Source organism: Aulonocara sp. 'chitande type north' Nkhata Bay, linkage group LG6, assembly GCF_057382095.1.
Source record: "Aulonocara sp. 'chitande type north' Nkhata Bay isolate Kocher_YH1m ecotype deep benthic linkage group LG6, A_spYH_male_GT1.1, whole genome shotgun sequence".
NCBI classification, from domain to species: domain Eukaryota; kingdom Metazoa; phylum Chordata; class Actinopteri; order Cichliformes; family Cichlidae; genus Aulonocara; species Aulonocara sp. 'chitande type north' Nkhata Bay.
Window position 1 is genome coordinate 14,387,870 of NC_141349.1, and position 16,780 is coordinate 14,404,649.

Consider the following 16,780-nt stretch of genomic DNA (forward strand, 5'->3'; position numbering starts at 1 on the left):
AGTAGCTCTCTCTGTTCATTGACATCGGTCCAGTCGCTTTTATTTTCCTCTTGATGTGATTTGTACTGGTATTCATTTTGATGGTGCAGGAGAAGATGCTGGTAAATAGCATCACATCAATAATGAAATGATGGAGTCTGCCAAATTAAATGGCTGTAAAAACCAATATTTCAGTGTCACTGAAGAGATTCCAGCACTTTTAAAACATTTGCAATATCAGCTTACAGTAAAGATGCTCATCCGCCACTTTATTAGATAAACTTGTTCAGCTGGTCGTCAGTACGAACGTCTAATCAGTCAAGGAAATGACAGCAAATCAATCCATTAAGGTACTAAGATTGTTCAAACTTGGGATGGGGAAGAAAGGTGATTTAAGTGACTTTGAATGTAGCAGATGGACTGCTTTGAGAATTTCAGAAACTGATGATCGACTTGAATTTTCCCAAACCACCATCTGTAGGATTTATTAAGAATGGTCCTAAAGAGAGAAAATATTCAGTGAGTGGTATTTCTCTGGGTGGAAACGCCTTGTTAATGCCAGAGGGCAGAGGAGAATGGCTAAAGCTTTGAGCTGATAATAGCAACAGTAACGCAAATAACCAGGTATGCAGAAGAGCATCTCTGCATCGGCAGAAGACCACACCACTCCTGTCAGATAAGAACAGGAAGTTGAGACATTTAGTGTGAAAAAAACATGAAAGCAACCCACGTCACAAAGCTCACATGATCTCAAAATGGTTTCTCGCACATAACGACAAGTTCACTGCACTCAAATGGCCTCTGCAGTCAGCAGTCTCAGTCCAGTAGAGCAGCTTTACGATGTGGTGGAACAGATTTCCATCCTGGATGTGCAGCAGAGAAATTTGCAGCAATTGTGTAATGTTGTCATGTCAATGTTTGCAGCACCTTGTTAAATCTGTGTTAAACCTGGTAAAACCTTCAGGGAACAGGGTGATAAGAAAAAAAAAAACAGACGCAACGGTCTTCATCAGTACGTTAAAGTTGCTTTAATTTCTTTTTTTAAAACATTTATTCCAGGCTGAATGATATCATTACCACAGTTTTGACATGTATATCATTAATATCTTAGTTAAACCATCAGAAAATAAAAACAGCCATAGAAAACATTGTTTGTCTGTCACATCTGAACAGTCGTGCATTTGAAGTCCTGTAATTACCACACGGAGAAGCGCCCACTCGTTACTGACTCTTACTGGGCTCTTCCCACCCGTCACGACATACTGTACCAGAGCAGCCAAATCACAGACAGCACTGGCACAGAACTTCAAACGCAGCACTGCGTCAGGTGCGCGGACGACACTGTAATAGTCTTATTAAAACAGTTGCAAGACAGAGAGTCATTCACCATTAATAAGAGAGGAAAAACGCTGCTCTTGCCTTTATTATCCTACAAAACAGCTAGCTATTATTTTATCTTTAAAGTCTGATTTTTACAAGACAGCGAAACACTTAAAAAAAGAAAAAAGAAGAAGAAGAAGACATGTCGTGATATGAAGAGTGCTGTAAGAGTTTAAAAACATTATGAAAGGCCATTAATCAGTGACTAGTCCCACAGATCTTAACACTGTTTGCATCCATGGTGCAATAAAACATTGTAAAAGTACTAGACCATAGGTAGCATTGTTACCATAACATGGACGTTTCCTTCCTAGTAAAATCACACATGTAAGATTGTCTCGCTAATACGAGAAGTGGTCATCGATTAATAAGACAGTATTAAAATGCTGTACAGGATTGGGTGGTGCAACAGCGTACGGGAGTTCAGGGTGGTCGACTACAGAATTGGGGGTTTCTCTTTAATTCGGTTACTACCTACTACATCACCCATAATGCACGGGGTTATCAGCATGGTGGAGGGGGACGTGCTGCTACTATCGCTCTAGATATGAATGTAAACAGGATAAAAGTAGGGAAAGATGGGCTTTAAAGAATACTGCAGTATGTATGGAAGGTGTGTGTCAGTAAAGCACAAAGTGTGTATGTGTGTGTCCGTTAACGTGTGTGCAACGTCAGTATAGGAATGACTCGGGCTAGATAGGCCAGCCTTTGCTTGCTTTGCCAGTCACTTAATCACTACTCACACAGAGTAACAGTGACATAGAGCAACGGCCAATCACGTCGCAGTGATGTCACACACACGCGGGTTCACGACTACTGTGTTTGGATTTTTTTATATACTGTACACAGAGTGGGAGGGGAAAAAGCCACTGGCAGTGACCCAGGCAGTGAGTTTTACTTCTCCATCTCACAAAGTCACCTTGAAGAGAATTTGTGCTTGTGGGTAGAAAAAGAAAGAAAGAAAATAAAAGATTCAATATCTGCGCTAAAAGGTTAAATCTGAGGTCACCAAAATAAAAGCACAGGAAGAAACAGAATACTACAGTTGGTCACAGTATCACAGCATCAATGTCAGCTTATGATAAAAACAAACTTTGATGTAACATCTTTTTCAGTCAGGAATGGAGTTTTTCTGGCTTCGGGACACAATTTACATTTAGTAATCACGGAAAGCCGCTCTGCTTTTCTTTAACAAATCCCTGAATTTAAAAAAAAAGAAAAGGAAAAAAAGCATTAAAAGTAACAAAAACATTTCTGTCCCTCCTCAGTCCGGATCCTCGACCGCTTTACATAGCACCTGGCAAATGTGTAGTTGCAACTATCGGTCCACTCCTTCCCTTTTCCAAATGTCTCTCCTCTTTCCCTTATCGTTGACAGACGGAGGGAAAAGATTCCGTGTGAGGTTTCTTTTTTCCCCGTCCTTTCTCGAGATATCTGGAGGCAGTAGGAAATGAGGGCAGAATCAGGCATCCCTCATTGAATTATTCAGTTTTTTGGCACAGGTTTGAGCCTCCGTATGTCCGTTGTCTCAGACTCCGTTTTCCCAAAGTTCAAAAGCAGTCATTTCACAACAGGGTTACTGGCTCGTAACTGAAACGTATGCGCACGTTAACAAGTATGGAAAAGACACGCGGGCACACTTTTTTTTCTTTCTTTTTTTGAGCTTACAATTCAAGTCTTAGACGACAATGTTAAGCTAAAGAGAGAATGGGGATCTGGTGGTACAGTTCATCTAAGCATGGCTTTCTGATTCACTGGCTTATTATTTACACAAATGAGTGTTTGGTTAGACTATCTTCCTACTTGTGTGTGCATGTGTGTGTGTGTTTGTATGAGAGATACAGCAAACATTTCCATGATAAACACACAGCACACCACGTTACCAGTAAAGGATTGAACAGTCTACTTTTCATGAACTCAGAATAAAGCACATGGTCACTATTTACAGCTCTGTACAGTGTGTGTGTGTGTGTGTGTGTGTGTGTTTGTGTGCTTGCCTGTGTGTGAGTGTGTCAGGGGCGGTTGAGCAGTGAGAGCAGCGTGGATGCCTTCACTGGACGGCAGTGGACAGATGCAAGTTGGGAGGAAGAAACTATGGCTTCGCAGCAGTGGTGGATCAAGCAGCTTGGGCGTGTGTATGTATGTGTGTGTCCATAAAGAAGAGAAGCAGAAGCATTGATCTTCTACGATGTGCTCTTCTGCCTTTTCAGTTATGTTGGTTTTATGTAGGAAAGAAGTAGAAGTTGAGCTTTAAAAGTGCAGTCATGTGCTGTGGTATCTGGTTGATGAGTTCTGCTGATGAACCGGTCAGTGTTGGTTAAATTCAGTGGACCTGGAAAAAGAACTGGGAAAAAAAGCACCCAGCTCTGGTGCTGTGGGCCGTGTTGGATCTTGCTGTTGGCTGTGAGAACTGGATTCAGGCAGTGTTGTGGCTGAAGTGCTTTCTTAGTGGACTGAGGACTGTGGTCTAGCAGCGGGGTGAGGCCGGCTAGCGGGATCCAGTTGGTCGTTAGGAACGGAGCGTCGGTTCTGGTCTGGTCGGTTGGTCGCCAGGTATTTCGCTCTCATACTGGAGGTGTACTGAAGAGACAGGGGATACAAAAAAAGAAGAGAAGAAGAAGCAGAAAGGGACGAGAGTGGGAAATGACGAGAAAGGAGAAGAGGATGAAAAGAAGACAAGGAAACGATGGACAAACAAAGATTAATGCTTGTAGATAGATCGATATGAAAGGCAAACACAAACACACATGTACAGCTGAAATACTGTGACCAGTCATTTGGACAGCCGGGGTTTGATTACAACAGTTATTCATTGTGTAACAGCTGATTAGGTCAGGATGATGTTATTGTAAATTAGCAGATGTGGTTCATTCGTAGTTAGTTGCTCTACTTCTGATGTAGTAGGTTAGCCTGGTATGAGTTAGTGGTCTCTCGGGAGCACCGAGGTAGTTACAGTCGGAGGTCTGCGGTTTCCACATCGCTGCAGAAGACAGAAGAGCAGCTGTGCACAGGACGGCGGCCCAGCCATCGGCCCTGTCTTAAGAGTGGCGAGCGGCAGGCCGTTTTGCTGGCTGCTACGTTTCAACAGTGGAGGTGGGGGAATAAGTGCTCCTGTGGCTGTGCAATGGTGAAGGGTGAGGGGGAAACACAGGACACATACACCTCGACCAGAAGATGCACACATAGACACGGTGTGGGAACAAGGGAGGGAAGGAGGAGCGGGAACTTTTAAGAGGCTTGGGCTCAAGTTTTGCTAGAATTGCAATATAAACTATATGAGCTCTGACCCGCAAGGGTTCGGGGTCAGGTTGCACCGAGCGAGGAATGCAACCCGAGCCCTGAAGTAATAACACCAGATTTGTTCAATAAATGCTGTCACTCCACAGTATTGTAATGTAGAAGTGTACAGGTGATACTGCATGGAACGAAATCCACAACTACAGGCCCAGCAGCACTTTTTTAAAAGCCATAACAGTCAGCATTTCATTTCTTACAAAAAAACAAAGTTCGAGGTTGAAAAAAAAAGTCTTTGAGGAGAAAAAAAAAATCTATGTGGTCTGCACATCACCCAGCGCCAACCAGACGTTTTACATCAGAAATAGAAGACAACTTTAGCCAAACATGACCCGGCAGTTGCGCTTATCGAAACAGTCTGCCTCCTTCTTTTGATGCAAGTGCAGATCTTACTATAACGACAGGCTTCTTTTTCAAGCTTCCAGTTTTCCCAGGCTGCCAAAATGACCTACATGAAGGCGATCTGTGATCACGGTCTAGCGTGAGCACGGAGGACACTTGCAGTGTTTTAGGGATTTGGGGTGGGTGGGTGGCGCTACCTTCCAATATCCACACATAGCGCACTATGAAACATCTGAAATAGTGAATAATTTACACCGTTCTTTGCTTGTTACGCTTAAATGAATAATATGCCAACTGTGTGGGATTTGAAATGTGTCCCAGCAGCACTGTGGCTATTGGAAGATAGCTGTGGGAGAATGTGTTCTAGAAAGTGTGCACTTACAGAGGGTGGAGGGGACTCCCTGCCAATCAGGGGGGTGTTCTCACACCGAGGGTTCTGAAAGTTTGCGTTCTGGCTCCTGCATTATAGAATAAGAGGTTACTGCATGTCGTCACCCTGCCGCTGAGCTCATGATGTGCGGATCTGCTCATCGCTGAAACACAATGACTCTGACATATGGCCTCTGAAAAATTACCTCAATAATTATTGCCAACGTAGGACGTAAGCTTGGTACTACAGGGGCTTAAAACACCTCGGCCACAGTCTAACATAATTAACATACTTTCAGAACAAAGGCAAAATATTGAATCTCACAATGGGACTCAGTGAAATAGGACTGTTATCATCATGGATAGCCACCGGAGATTAGCCTCAGGCCCACATTTAAAAGAACTCTGCAGCAATCGTTTTTTCAGGCCAACATTTCAACTATTAAAGGATTCAACAAGATATTTTTTAACTTAATAACAGTCTGTAAATGTCCTGTGCAAGCAAAATTTATTAGGGAGCTAAATGCTGAGGAGGCTGTTTATTCTATTACTGCAAGCGGACACTGTGGGTACAGAAACCAACAACCCCGGCATGGATAAGCTGCACTTTTTTTCTATTTAGCTCAATATAATCAAAGCCAGCCAGCGCTCATGCGACACTCAGTTTTTAGGGTTTTTTAGTGTACTGTGGTTTAATAATGATGGATTTGCATGCTTTGTTCATCTAACTGTAAACATATGATTTGCATTACTGCCAAACCAGCTCCTAAACCTTGTAACTATGTTATGAAACTTATTTTCCAGGATTGATGACAATCTGGAGCTTGTCATATTCAACAGATTCAACTACCATATGAGACTGTGTACCTATGCAATGACAGCTTAGCTATGGCAAAAAGGAAAGTAATGACTGGATGAGACTTCCCATCTAACTTTCAGGAAAAGCTCAAACCAAACCCTGTGGTATGCTTTGGAATATAGACTCATACAGGGTTGGTGAATGTGGTCCTTCGATGGTCCAAAAACCTCAAATTAGCACATGTCTTACTTTCTGGTTTCTTTGTGGCTTGAAAACCATCATTCTTCCCTTTGCAGCAAACACTGCATTGTGTTTATTAATTGTGGAGAGATATATGCTTACTTATCTTCTCTACTTCCTATTATGAACAAGCAATTCAGTCCTGTGGCAACAGCAAGCATGGTGCAACTATTAACTTAAACTATGCGAGTGCAAAGCTGAATTTTTTTTATACAGCAAGCAGCTGTTTTTCTTTTAGCATCTCAAAGATGATAAGTACTAACTCACTGAGTAACAAATATCGCTGACAGTGTGTTGCAGTCGACATGCAAGCCATACATATTTTAAAAAACTATTTAACAGCTTTTCTAACTTATCATTACCACAAGCAGTAAGCACTGCTGCACTTCTAGCCTAGATCACATGGTGTGGGGGAGGGCAAGCATCAGCTACCTATTGGCAGGCAGTGTATGATCCTGCTAGCCTCTAGCTAGCGGTGGGTGCTAACTCACATGTATTCAGTGACGGGGGCATTGCTGACAGTGTGGGCTGTAGCGGGCAGGCTAGCTTCGCTACCGTAGCTGGAGCCACAGCTGTAGAGACTGGGCATGTGAACGCGGTACAGGTTATCGTGCACCCCGCCACGTGAGGCGCCCGATTCGTCCTCTCCGTCTTCCTCATCCATCCTTCAATTGGTCGGGGTAAGGGCCAGGCACGAAAGGGCATGATGAATAAGAAGGGGGGAGGGAGGGAAAGGTACAGGGAGAGGGAGATCCGAGAGAGACAACAGAGTGTAAACAAGTGGTTGAAGAGGAGGTTAGGAGAAGGGGGAAGGTGTACTTGTACTATCAGGAGTTCCCCGATATTAAAATCTGGGTAAGGCTACGCCCTCCGGCCCCAAAGCAGCTGGACAAGAAGAAAAGGAACATTGGGCAGCATTCATCTACTAAACAGACCCACCACAAGTGCAGTGAGGTCCAGAGTGGACACTTTTATTTCCCTTTATTGCTATGTGTTGTTAAGTAATCATCAACTGTAATAAAGTAGCAAACCCTTCTGTATTCCATGTCATTGGTAGAAACATGCATGTCATTTTCTTCATGCAGTCATCCACTGTTGGCTGAGAGAGTTTGCTCCTTTTATTAACAGGTCGCATTGTTCAAACAGTGTCCGATTTCAAGAATGTCCTTTTATATAATTCATGCATCTCTGTGTGCTCCATGAAATTAAAGCAAAAACATCAGGAAAAAAAAGATAATATGGCTGGTTTGGGCAAACCATTTTCAGACAAAAAAACAAAAAAAATGGTCAAAAATGTAAAACAGCCAGCAACGTAACAAAATGAGGCATCAGATAAGATACGTGCTGATTTGGAAGTTGGATGCAGCTGCAGAAAAGCACTGGATTCTGTTAAGTAAGGTCAGTCACAGTAATGCATGTGTACGTGTAGGCTTTATTATTTATAAGGTTCTTTTTTTCCAGTGATTTTTTTTTGCAACTCTATATCAGCTGTCCATATGCTAAGAATATATCATCAGACTGAAAGAGTTTCAATTAAGGTAAAGAGGCAGGAAGCTGTATGATGAATAAATTAGCCTAAGCCCCGTGTTAACAGAGACAATAAGCGACAGGTGTTGTTGCCCCAACTGGCCACCAGATGGAGACGTGTTACTCATTAAACCAAAATGGAGTTTGCGACACAGTCAGTCTTTACAGGCAAGAGACCCAGTGAGCACTTGTTCTGAGAGATTGATTATTTTTCATACCTGTTGGGTCATACACTGCGATTCATGCCGATTTATGCCCGCAAACAGCAAGTGTAAAAGGAAGCAAAAGAAAAAAACTATCATGGCACAGCTGTTTCAATATTCAAATCCTTCACCGGAGTGACACGGTCACTGCGAGCAAAGTCTACCTGTCTCTTTCTCTGATTTTATCGCAGAATTATTTGCTCGTTCGAATATTTGTATGAATGGTAGCGGTGGTTAATCTGACCGTGGGGGTCATATGCATCACCATTCGTTGAAGCCCAAAGCATTTCCAAATCAGGACACAGGGGAGAGGAGGAAGGGAAAGAACATAAGGAGGAAGTGGGGCACGGAAACAAAAAAAAAAAAAAAAACTGTGGTGATATAAAGTCTAACACGACATTGGTGCTCCAAGTCCAAAGAGGAGAAAAGAAAAATGAGAAGTATGTACAAACATACAAACAATGTTCAGCCAAACGGTTTGCCGGTTTGTCCACCGGCAAACGATAAAATAAACTGTATAGATGCAAAGATGGCAAGAAGATAGTACAGAGTACAGAGTGATACGACAGTCTGGGAGGCAGGTACACTTAAAAAAGAATGACATGCATGGGCACCGAGTCGATTCTTTATGGGTCTTCCCACTGTTATCGAGTCCACCAGCTGAGATCAGTTAGACAGTTACAGTAAGATGTTAACGAGCTAGTGATGTGTCAGTCATTAGTTAACTGAAGAGATGGATTTAAGGATGTAAAGGCTTGTGTGTGTGTGTGTGCGTGTGTGTGTGTGTGTGTGTGTGTGTGTGTGTGTGTGTGTGTGTGTGTGTGTGAATGAGAGAATGTGAGGGTGGGTGTGTGTTACCTCTTGCCAGGCCAGGTGTGCGGCACACTGCACACAATAGAGGAGAACATCAGAGCAGTGACAAAGGAGAAGAGAACCAGGTAGATGAGACCCTCCACGCCATCATAACACAAGCCAGTCAGTGCTTGGACGTAGTCCTACGAGGAGAGGTGAGTAGAGGAGAGCTTTGGCCCTAAAGTAGTCCTTTAATGAATCAATTCCTTATTTACAGTCACACAAAGGAAAAAAAAATAAAGCTACTGTGCATGTTTCCACCACACGAGGAGAGGAGAGAAGTCGCAGGGGATTTCTACTTCACCATAACCTCTGAAAGCCTGCGTCATGATCTGGTGTGCATCTCAACAGAAATGTAACTGCACAGCGTAAAACGGTGTCAGCCGTGCCGTAGAGTCACTGCACACGTCTACTTTAAGCTTCAATTACGGACGTTATCTTTACCACAACACACCCTGTAACTCACCATGTGCAGGCTGCGACAGTCGACGAGAGCAGTCAGCTGGTGCAGGCCCACCTCGGTGGAATTCAGCACAGACTGGATTTGCTCGAGATTCCCCTGCACACGCAGAGCGAAGGTTACACATGTATGCTCAAATATACTGTAAATATCTGCTCTTATGTACATCTAGACACACAGACACACCTTGGTGCTGGCAAAGTCACGTGCTGCTGATCTCAGTAACTCTGCCACATCATCCTGCATCTCCACCAATGCTTTGTGGCTCCCCGACAGCCTCTGCAAAAAACAAAAAAACAAAGCAAAACAGCCTCGTGAAAGGAAGAAATTGCAGAAAACTGTGTTCCAACGATGCAACAGCAATGACAAAGACCTCACCTGCTGAAAGGGGTTAATCTGTCCAGAGCTGCAGGTCAGGTAATACTGCAGGATATCTGCGAACATGCCAGTAAATACAGATCACTATGACGATGGGAACGTTTGGACTGCACAGTTTCATTTAAAAACCTCACGTGTAAAATAATATCCAGTATGACTGTATTGAGCCATGATTGCAATTCCACTCAGGCATAATTCAGTGTGTGTGTGTTAAAGAGGCAACATCTGTGCGCTACAGCAAACAGACAAAGCGGAAACAACTGACAGACAAACAGAAGTCATTAGATGAGTGAAAGGAGGCGAGCGAGGGAGAGAAATGGAGACAAAGAAACGGAGCAACTGAGAAGTAAAGAGGGATATAACAGGATGGAAAGAGAGAACAAATGCAATTAAATGAAAAACGAAATGTAGTCAGGTTGGGGTTTTTTTCTGAATCTGAGACAAGCAAGGGCAGAGCGAGCAGGGAGTACAGGGTTGCTGATGCATTGCAGTGAGCACAGAGAGAGAGTGAGAGCTTTTAGATACCAGAGTGCCAATCAAACACAATCCTGCTGGATACACACACACACACAAACACACACACTTGTTTCTTTAAATAGCACCAACATGTCAGGGTGAGATTCAACTGTCAGTGAGGAAAATGGACTCTGTTTGAGACATTTCAGCTCACACTTTTTGTCAATATGCAGCATTTGCATATAAAGGGTCGTACCCTACATCCCTTTACCATAAAATGTTCAGGATTTATAATTAACAGAGAATTTCTAAACATGACAATCCCTTCTCCAGGACTTCTGGATCCAAAAGTGTCGCACCCTTTCTTTAAATTCTGATATTTTATTTGGTGAAAACCAAAACAAAATGTGGGATGCTTTTGTCTTCAAGCAGCATAAATAACTGTAAATATTCTTTTATCCGGAGATTCCCAAATGGTAGGCCACAGACCCCTGGTGGGGCTGTGAAGAAACTGCAAGTAGACAGGAAAAATTTGCATATGATAAACAAATGGGAAAAATTATAATATAAACTATAATTATGTGTGATATATAAATAATATAAATTTGAAAAAAGAAATATCACTATTTGCACAAAGCCACCAGATTTTAAATATTTTTGGGGGGGGGGGGGGGGGGGGGGGAAATCTGACATATTTTAATTGTTAACTTCCCTTAGACTTCATTAATGATGTAAAAACCATAATGGAGATGTGGCTATCGCATACTGCAACTAAAAGTGTTAAATGAGAATCAGCTTCAACAAGTAAATCGTTAGAAGATAAAAACGAGTAAATGAAAACACAGAAACACTTCATGAGCTCGTCTTATGACCACAGTTGTGGTTTAAGGTTTGGACTGCACACAGATTTACAGACTTTGAAATAGATGGCAGTGGTCTGCAAGACTGGAAAAGGCTGTTTTAGCCCTGTAGCACTTCATGCCTATCTTACCAGCACCGTTTAGACACACTACAGCCAATGTCAATACAGGTGGATTATGGATCAGTCACACAACAACAGAAATAGGATAATAACCTCCTTGCCTTATGATTGCTTTTAATTTACTTTTTTTTCTTTAGTTTTTTCCTGCCACAGGTCAAGCATGCGACATCCTAAGTGTCTCAGCACTACTTTCAACCACAATGGGTCTCGACAGGTCGTGTGTCTCCAAAGAATTGTGACCCAACTTGGACTGACTGCAATCCCTCTCAGACAGATTGGCAAAGCTGTGAAATTAATATAATTCATAAACACAGACACGCTCACAGTCTGAGTCAGTCTGCGCCAATGAGTGTAACTCGTGTGTGATTATCTCTGTCCAACAGAAGATTCGACTGCACTGGTTGTATTTCTATATAAAAGCAAAGTTACAGACAACCTGTCATTTTTCAGTTAATTCACTGTCCTGAAGAAACTACATCACATCTATGAGGTTCTGGCTGGACTCTGACTGTAAGTAAATTTCTGTGCATGTAGACAACAACAGATATCCAATTAGCGTCGATATATATCAGTTAATTGCTGTTATCAGATTTGACCTCATTTCCAACTTGATTCCATCCAGTCGCAACCTGATGGCACATAGGTTAACAGCACGTCTTGCTGTTTCATCCACCAAAGTTGCTTTACAGAGGGCAACTGACTGCAAGTGGTCACAGACCTGGTCCCCATCTTAAAAGCCATCATTTCAAAGCCAACAACACCGCAATACAATTTGTTAAATTCATTTTATGATTATGTGAAAGAAGCACAAAAGGTTTTGAAAAAAGGCCAATGATTTATTTTCTCGTCTCCATACCTTGGTTAATGACATCGTTTTCCTTGGTCACCCTGGTGATGTAGGTATCGGGGGAGACGCAGAAGTCGCTGGCTGACTGTGGGGGGCGAGTGCACATGACACATCAGGCTACAGTAGTGGGTAAAGATTACATCACTGCAGAGCCGGAGAGCTCAGCAGTGTTGCCATGGTTACACTTACAGCAGCGACAGCCAGCTCCAGGCCCAGCGATCCCCAGCTGATGATCAAAGTCAGAACACCCAGCAGACACACTCTGAAGAACAACCCCCCCCCAAAAAAAATATCTTTTTAAAGCAAGATTCAGCTTACCAACACGTTATACAGGAGGCAGTCTCAGCACACACAGAGGCAGGACACAATTTGATCTGTCCAATAGGAGCAGGCTTTGGTGTGTGATGTAAGGTAGCATACCCAATAAGAGTGCCTCTAGAGTTGCGTATCAGTCCAAACAGCACCAGAAGACAAATGAGAACATCAAAGAGCAACAGGCCAAGGTACCCCAACCACCTGTAAATAAAAATAATTATCACAGTGTTTCATACAAACATACAACACCAAGTCAAACAGATACATATGCAATGCAAAGGAAAAGCTAATTAAAGCTTTACTAGAAGACTCGACACGTAACAGCATCACAATCTGTTTTTTTTATCAACCACTTTTTCTGTCATTGCCCCAAAAACAACAAAGCAGGTTAACATGAACAGAAAAAGAGGGATGAAAGCCATTCACAGTTAAAGAATGAGATCAGAGTACCCATTCATTCACAAACTACTGCGAAGGATACAATCTCCACATAATCCATGAATAGCTTTTAAGAGCTCCTTTTAGCATGTATCTCAGCCTCTCCGTTTAAAGGTGCATCATGACATTGTTGATCCAATGTGTCTGTCAGAGGAAGCGAGTAGCCTTCATTCTGGTTAGAACTAGAACTGGTTATTTTGCCTTTTCTTGCTAACATTTGTTGAATTCTGCTGTTGTGCACCTAAAATATTTAAATTCTTATTTGATTTGATTGAGGATATGACCAGAACACATGGTCCATCATCTGTGGTTTTAATAGTTAACCTTACAGTATAACACTTTGTGTATGAGAGAATGTAAGAGTAGTCTTGAGTCTGAGTAAGAAACAAAATCCATGCTGGTCAGTAGTTACCTGTAAAAGTCAAAGGCCTCCGTTTTACGGGCCAAGTCCTCCAGGGAGATCTCAGTATTGGACCAGAAGGGAACATCAACCATCAGCCTCACCAGCTCATCCAGCTGTCCCTGGAGCTTCTGGACGATGGACACATAATCTGTCTGATCCTGGAAGGCTGTCTCTAACTGGACCAAGTTCTCCTCCACAGTCTGGTTTAAGGCTAGGGCGCTGTCTGAAACCTAGAAAGAAAAAACTGTCATTAGGAAGGTTTTCCATAAATAAATAAATAAATTTTTTGCAATCAGTGGACAACTCACCAGTTTCTCCACTCCAGACACGGTGCGGTTGGCATGACGGAAGGAGTACGCTAAACGCGCGGCTCCATCACTCGACTCTCCGTTTCCATAGAATCCTACGGCTATGCCAGCGCTAGGAGGCAGAAAACAAGACATCCCACATGTAAACACAGCACATAATTTAACCTTTAAATTCATATCATACAGAACTACCCACTGACAGTTGAACTGCTGAGTGCAGTTGCTCTTTCAACCAGCAACAGGCGACATTGAGCACTTTGGCTTTTCGGCTTTGGTGTCACCCTAAAGCCTCGGGCAAGCACAGGACTACCAGAAATGATTCACACACACTCACACACACACACACACGGAGCCCAAACAATAATTGGGTCACCAGACCGCAAATAATATGATCCTTCTGCAGCTCTGCACCCACGTTCACACATTACATATGCTGCGATATCTGGGGTTACTGGCCCCCAACTTTCCTTTATTTCAAGCCCACGTCCTCCTTAACCATGTTCACGCTACGACTAACCCGTCGCCCGCCCAACACCACCACCGTTACAGAAATCTTCTCCACTCTGTGTTTTGTCACTCCTGACCCCTTTTCCCCGACATCCCCCCTCCTCACCATGCTTTTATAGCCTCACTCAGCCTGTAAAAGCTCCTGCCCTCCCCTTGTATGCATGTGCCCGACTGTATGCTTTTGTATTGATGATGCTGTCTGCACAATAACACCAGACAGATTTGTAGAGAGAAATTTATGGCCCTTATTACAGCTATTCATTCTAGCCCATTAGATTTTGAGTAGCCCCTCTTACAACAGGGTCTGCGCTGTGTGTGTGTCTGCGTGTGTGTTTCAGAGCTTTATGACATACATGACATAAAACCGCAAACACAGAAGAAAAACAGAGTGGTGATAAAAAACAAGCACAGTAGCCCTTTAATGTGCTTTGTGCGTTGATGTAGCCACTGTCTACTTCATCAGTTATCATTTCCCCACCCATCCCTGCCTCCCATCATCTCACTCCATCCTCCATGTGATCTCAGCTTAAACAGTCAACCACCTCCCTCAGCTCCTGTTTACACATCCTCTTCTTCTCACCCAACACCCATTCTGTCCCTTAGTTCCCTTTTATCCCTCCTTTCCTCTCTCCATGAGTTTTATCTCCCTGGTTTTAATACCAGCTGCTCCTATCAGGAGATTGCATAAGCTTAGGATATGAAACAGACAGAGATCCTCCTTTAAGGCAAAAGTTGAGAAATCAAATAAGAGACAGTAAACACTATCCAGCTTAGTTCTGATAACACAAACAACCTCCAAACGGGAGAATACAAATACGTTACTAGAACATCTTTTTGCCTTTTAGGAACAGCAAGCTGTTCTTAACGAGGTCACCTCAAAGAAACTGCGCTCTGTTTAGTTTCTGCTTCAGTCCACTTTCAACTGAAATGAACTGACTTCATGAGCTAAAAATGCTTTGTTCTACCTAAATGAGCACACTTAAGTGTAGTCAGACGGAGCTCAGCAGATAAGAAAGTAAACGCTGAATACAACGCTGGGTTATGATCACTTCCAGTGCAAACAGATTCACTGCAGTCCAAAATAAATGCATTCAGTTAGCAGACAGCATTCTGATGATTAAAACCGCTACTAACAAAGCAGCTGATGACTATTAAGACTATTCTGGGGGATTCACCAATCCAATTCGTGCTGGCCAGGCCTCCTTTCTGGCTCTAATTTCATACATTATCCGCAATAATGTCATCAAAAACATTTTGATTAATCAAAATTGATACAAAGTGTATGATACATACAGGGTGAGTGTCATAGTGCCTGTGGTTTTTATTACCGTAGTTTTACTGTTTTCTCCCTCTGTGTGAGTCCCAAAGATTCTGTCACCTTGTTCAGCGTTGCTGTCTTCATGTCTCGTCATTAGTTATTTGCCTCTACCATTTTTACTTTGAAGGTTAGTTTTCTCGTGTGCCTTGTTTTGGTTTTACTTCCTGCTTTTGTTTCCCTCCTTTGAGACGGTCCGCTGTTCACTGTTTTCACCTGCATCTAGACACCGATCAATGTGTGTCGGCTCGTCTGTTTGTTCCCTGTTGTTCTCCCGTTTGTTCCCTTGCTCCTTGTTCTTTTGGTGCTTCTTTATGGATTCTTGTTTACCTTTTCAGACTGGACTCTGGACTGGGTTTGATCTGACAGTAAATGCTCATTTTCTATTGCTTTCCCTGCCTCCCTCTGTGTTCTGCTTTTGGATATTCTCACTAATATTATATGAGAAAATGAGACACATGGCTGACTTTTTTTTTTCAGCAACAGCCATTTGAGCTATGCATATTTTTTGATCCAATGATCTCTCTATGTAATTGTTTTGATCATTCTACTAGATTCAAATTTCACAGGAATCCAGCCATTTACATTGATCCACAGTTCAGCAGTTCATGTTACCTTACCTGTTCTCTATGTGTTTTTGAATATGCATTTTACAATCAGTTACTCAGATACAGTGTTCAGTTCATTCTTGGCAGCCAGTTTGTTATTTGAGAAAATAACTAATAATCAAATATGTTGATCTTTTTGTTTTTTGGCTGATCTTTTCACAACAACAGCAAAAAAAAAACCTAAAGCAAGCTACAGAGTCTCCTGTATAAACACACTACAGCTGCACACAAATGAAGGAAGCCCACATGTAGCTGGAGCTGAGCCAAAAATAACACATGATGTCATATTAAATTGTGGACCAACCAAAAAAAACCCCAAAAAAACAAAACGCATGGAACCGCACGCACACAAAATCACACGCAAATGCGTTCACATATACTCGGATCCATATTCAATAAGAAATATTACAGCTAATCATAACATATGAAAACCTCCAAAACAATGATCTTCAGCTCTGAATCACGCTAATGTGCGTACATGCACACACACACATACACAAAGACAGCTTCCCCGACTGTATAATTCATTTCTCGTCTCTGCATCAAATCTGCTTCTGTCTCCATGGCAACCTTTCTAGGCCAGGAAGAAGGCCGAACAGAGAGAAATAATAAATAAAGGAGGAGGACTAGAGATGTAGAAATGGAAAGAGAGGAAGGAAAAAGTCAGCAGAGGAGAGGCATAAAATTGATGAGAGGGTAACTGAAAGAGGAACAGTCTGTGTGTCTCTAAGCAGGCAGAAATGTGCTCGTCTGTGTCTTTGTGTAAGAGCAGAGCCCA

At 42.6% G+C, this 16,780-nt stretch overlaps 1 protein-coding gene across 2 annotated transcripts in view; it reads right to left on the reverse strand.

Moving 5' to 3' along the window:
- Positions 1-991: 991 nt before the first annotated feature.
- LOC147327459 (protein tweety homolog 3-like) overlaps positions 992-16,780 on the reverse strand; it is a 28,928-nt gene continuing 13,139 nt past the window's right edge. Inside the window, exons 4-15 of one of the 2 annotated variants that reach the window (XM_086295103.1) lie at positions 13,573-13,684; positions 13,274-13,494; positions 12,529-12,624; positions 12,298-12,370; positions 12,118-12,193; positions 9,824-9,879; positions 9,632-9,724; positions 9,452-9,544; positions 8,992-9,128; positions 6,895-7,068; positions 5,378-5,453; positions 992-3,939 (exon numbers count right to left, since the gene is read on the reverse strand). In XM_086295103.1, coding sequence (XP_086151229.1) covers positions 3,805-3,939; positions 5,378-5,453; positions 6,895-7,068; positions 8,992-9,128; positions 9,452-9,544; positions 9,632-9,724; positions 9,824-9,879; positions 12,118-12,193; positions 12,298-12,370; positions 12,529-12,624; positions 13,274-13,494; positions 13,573-13,684 — 1,342 coding nt within the window. In that variant the 3' untranslated portion in view covers positions 992-3,804. The remainder of the gene's footprint in view (positions 3,940-5,377; positions 5,454-6,894; positions 7,069-8,991; positions 9,129-9,451; positions 9,545-9,631; positions 9,725-9,823; positions 9,880-12,117; positions 12,194-12,297; positions 12,371-12,528; positions 12,625-13,273; positions 13,495-13,572; positions 13,685-16,780) is intronic. The other variant, XM_086295104.1, reaches the window with a different exon arrangement.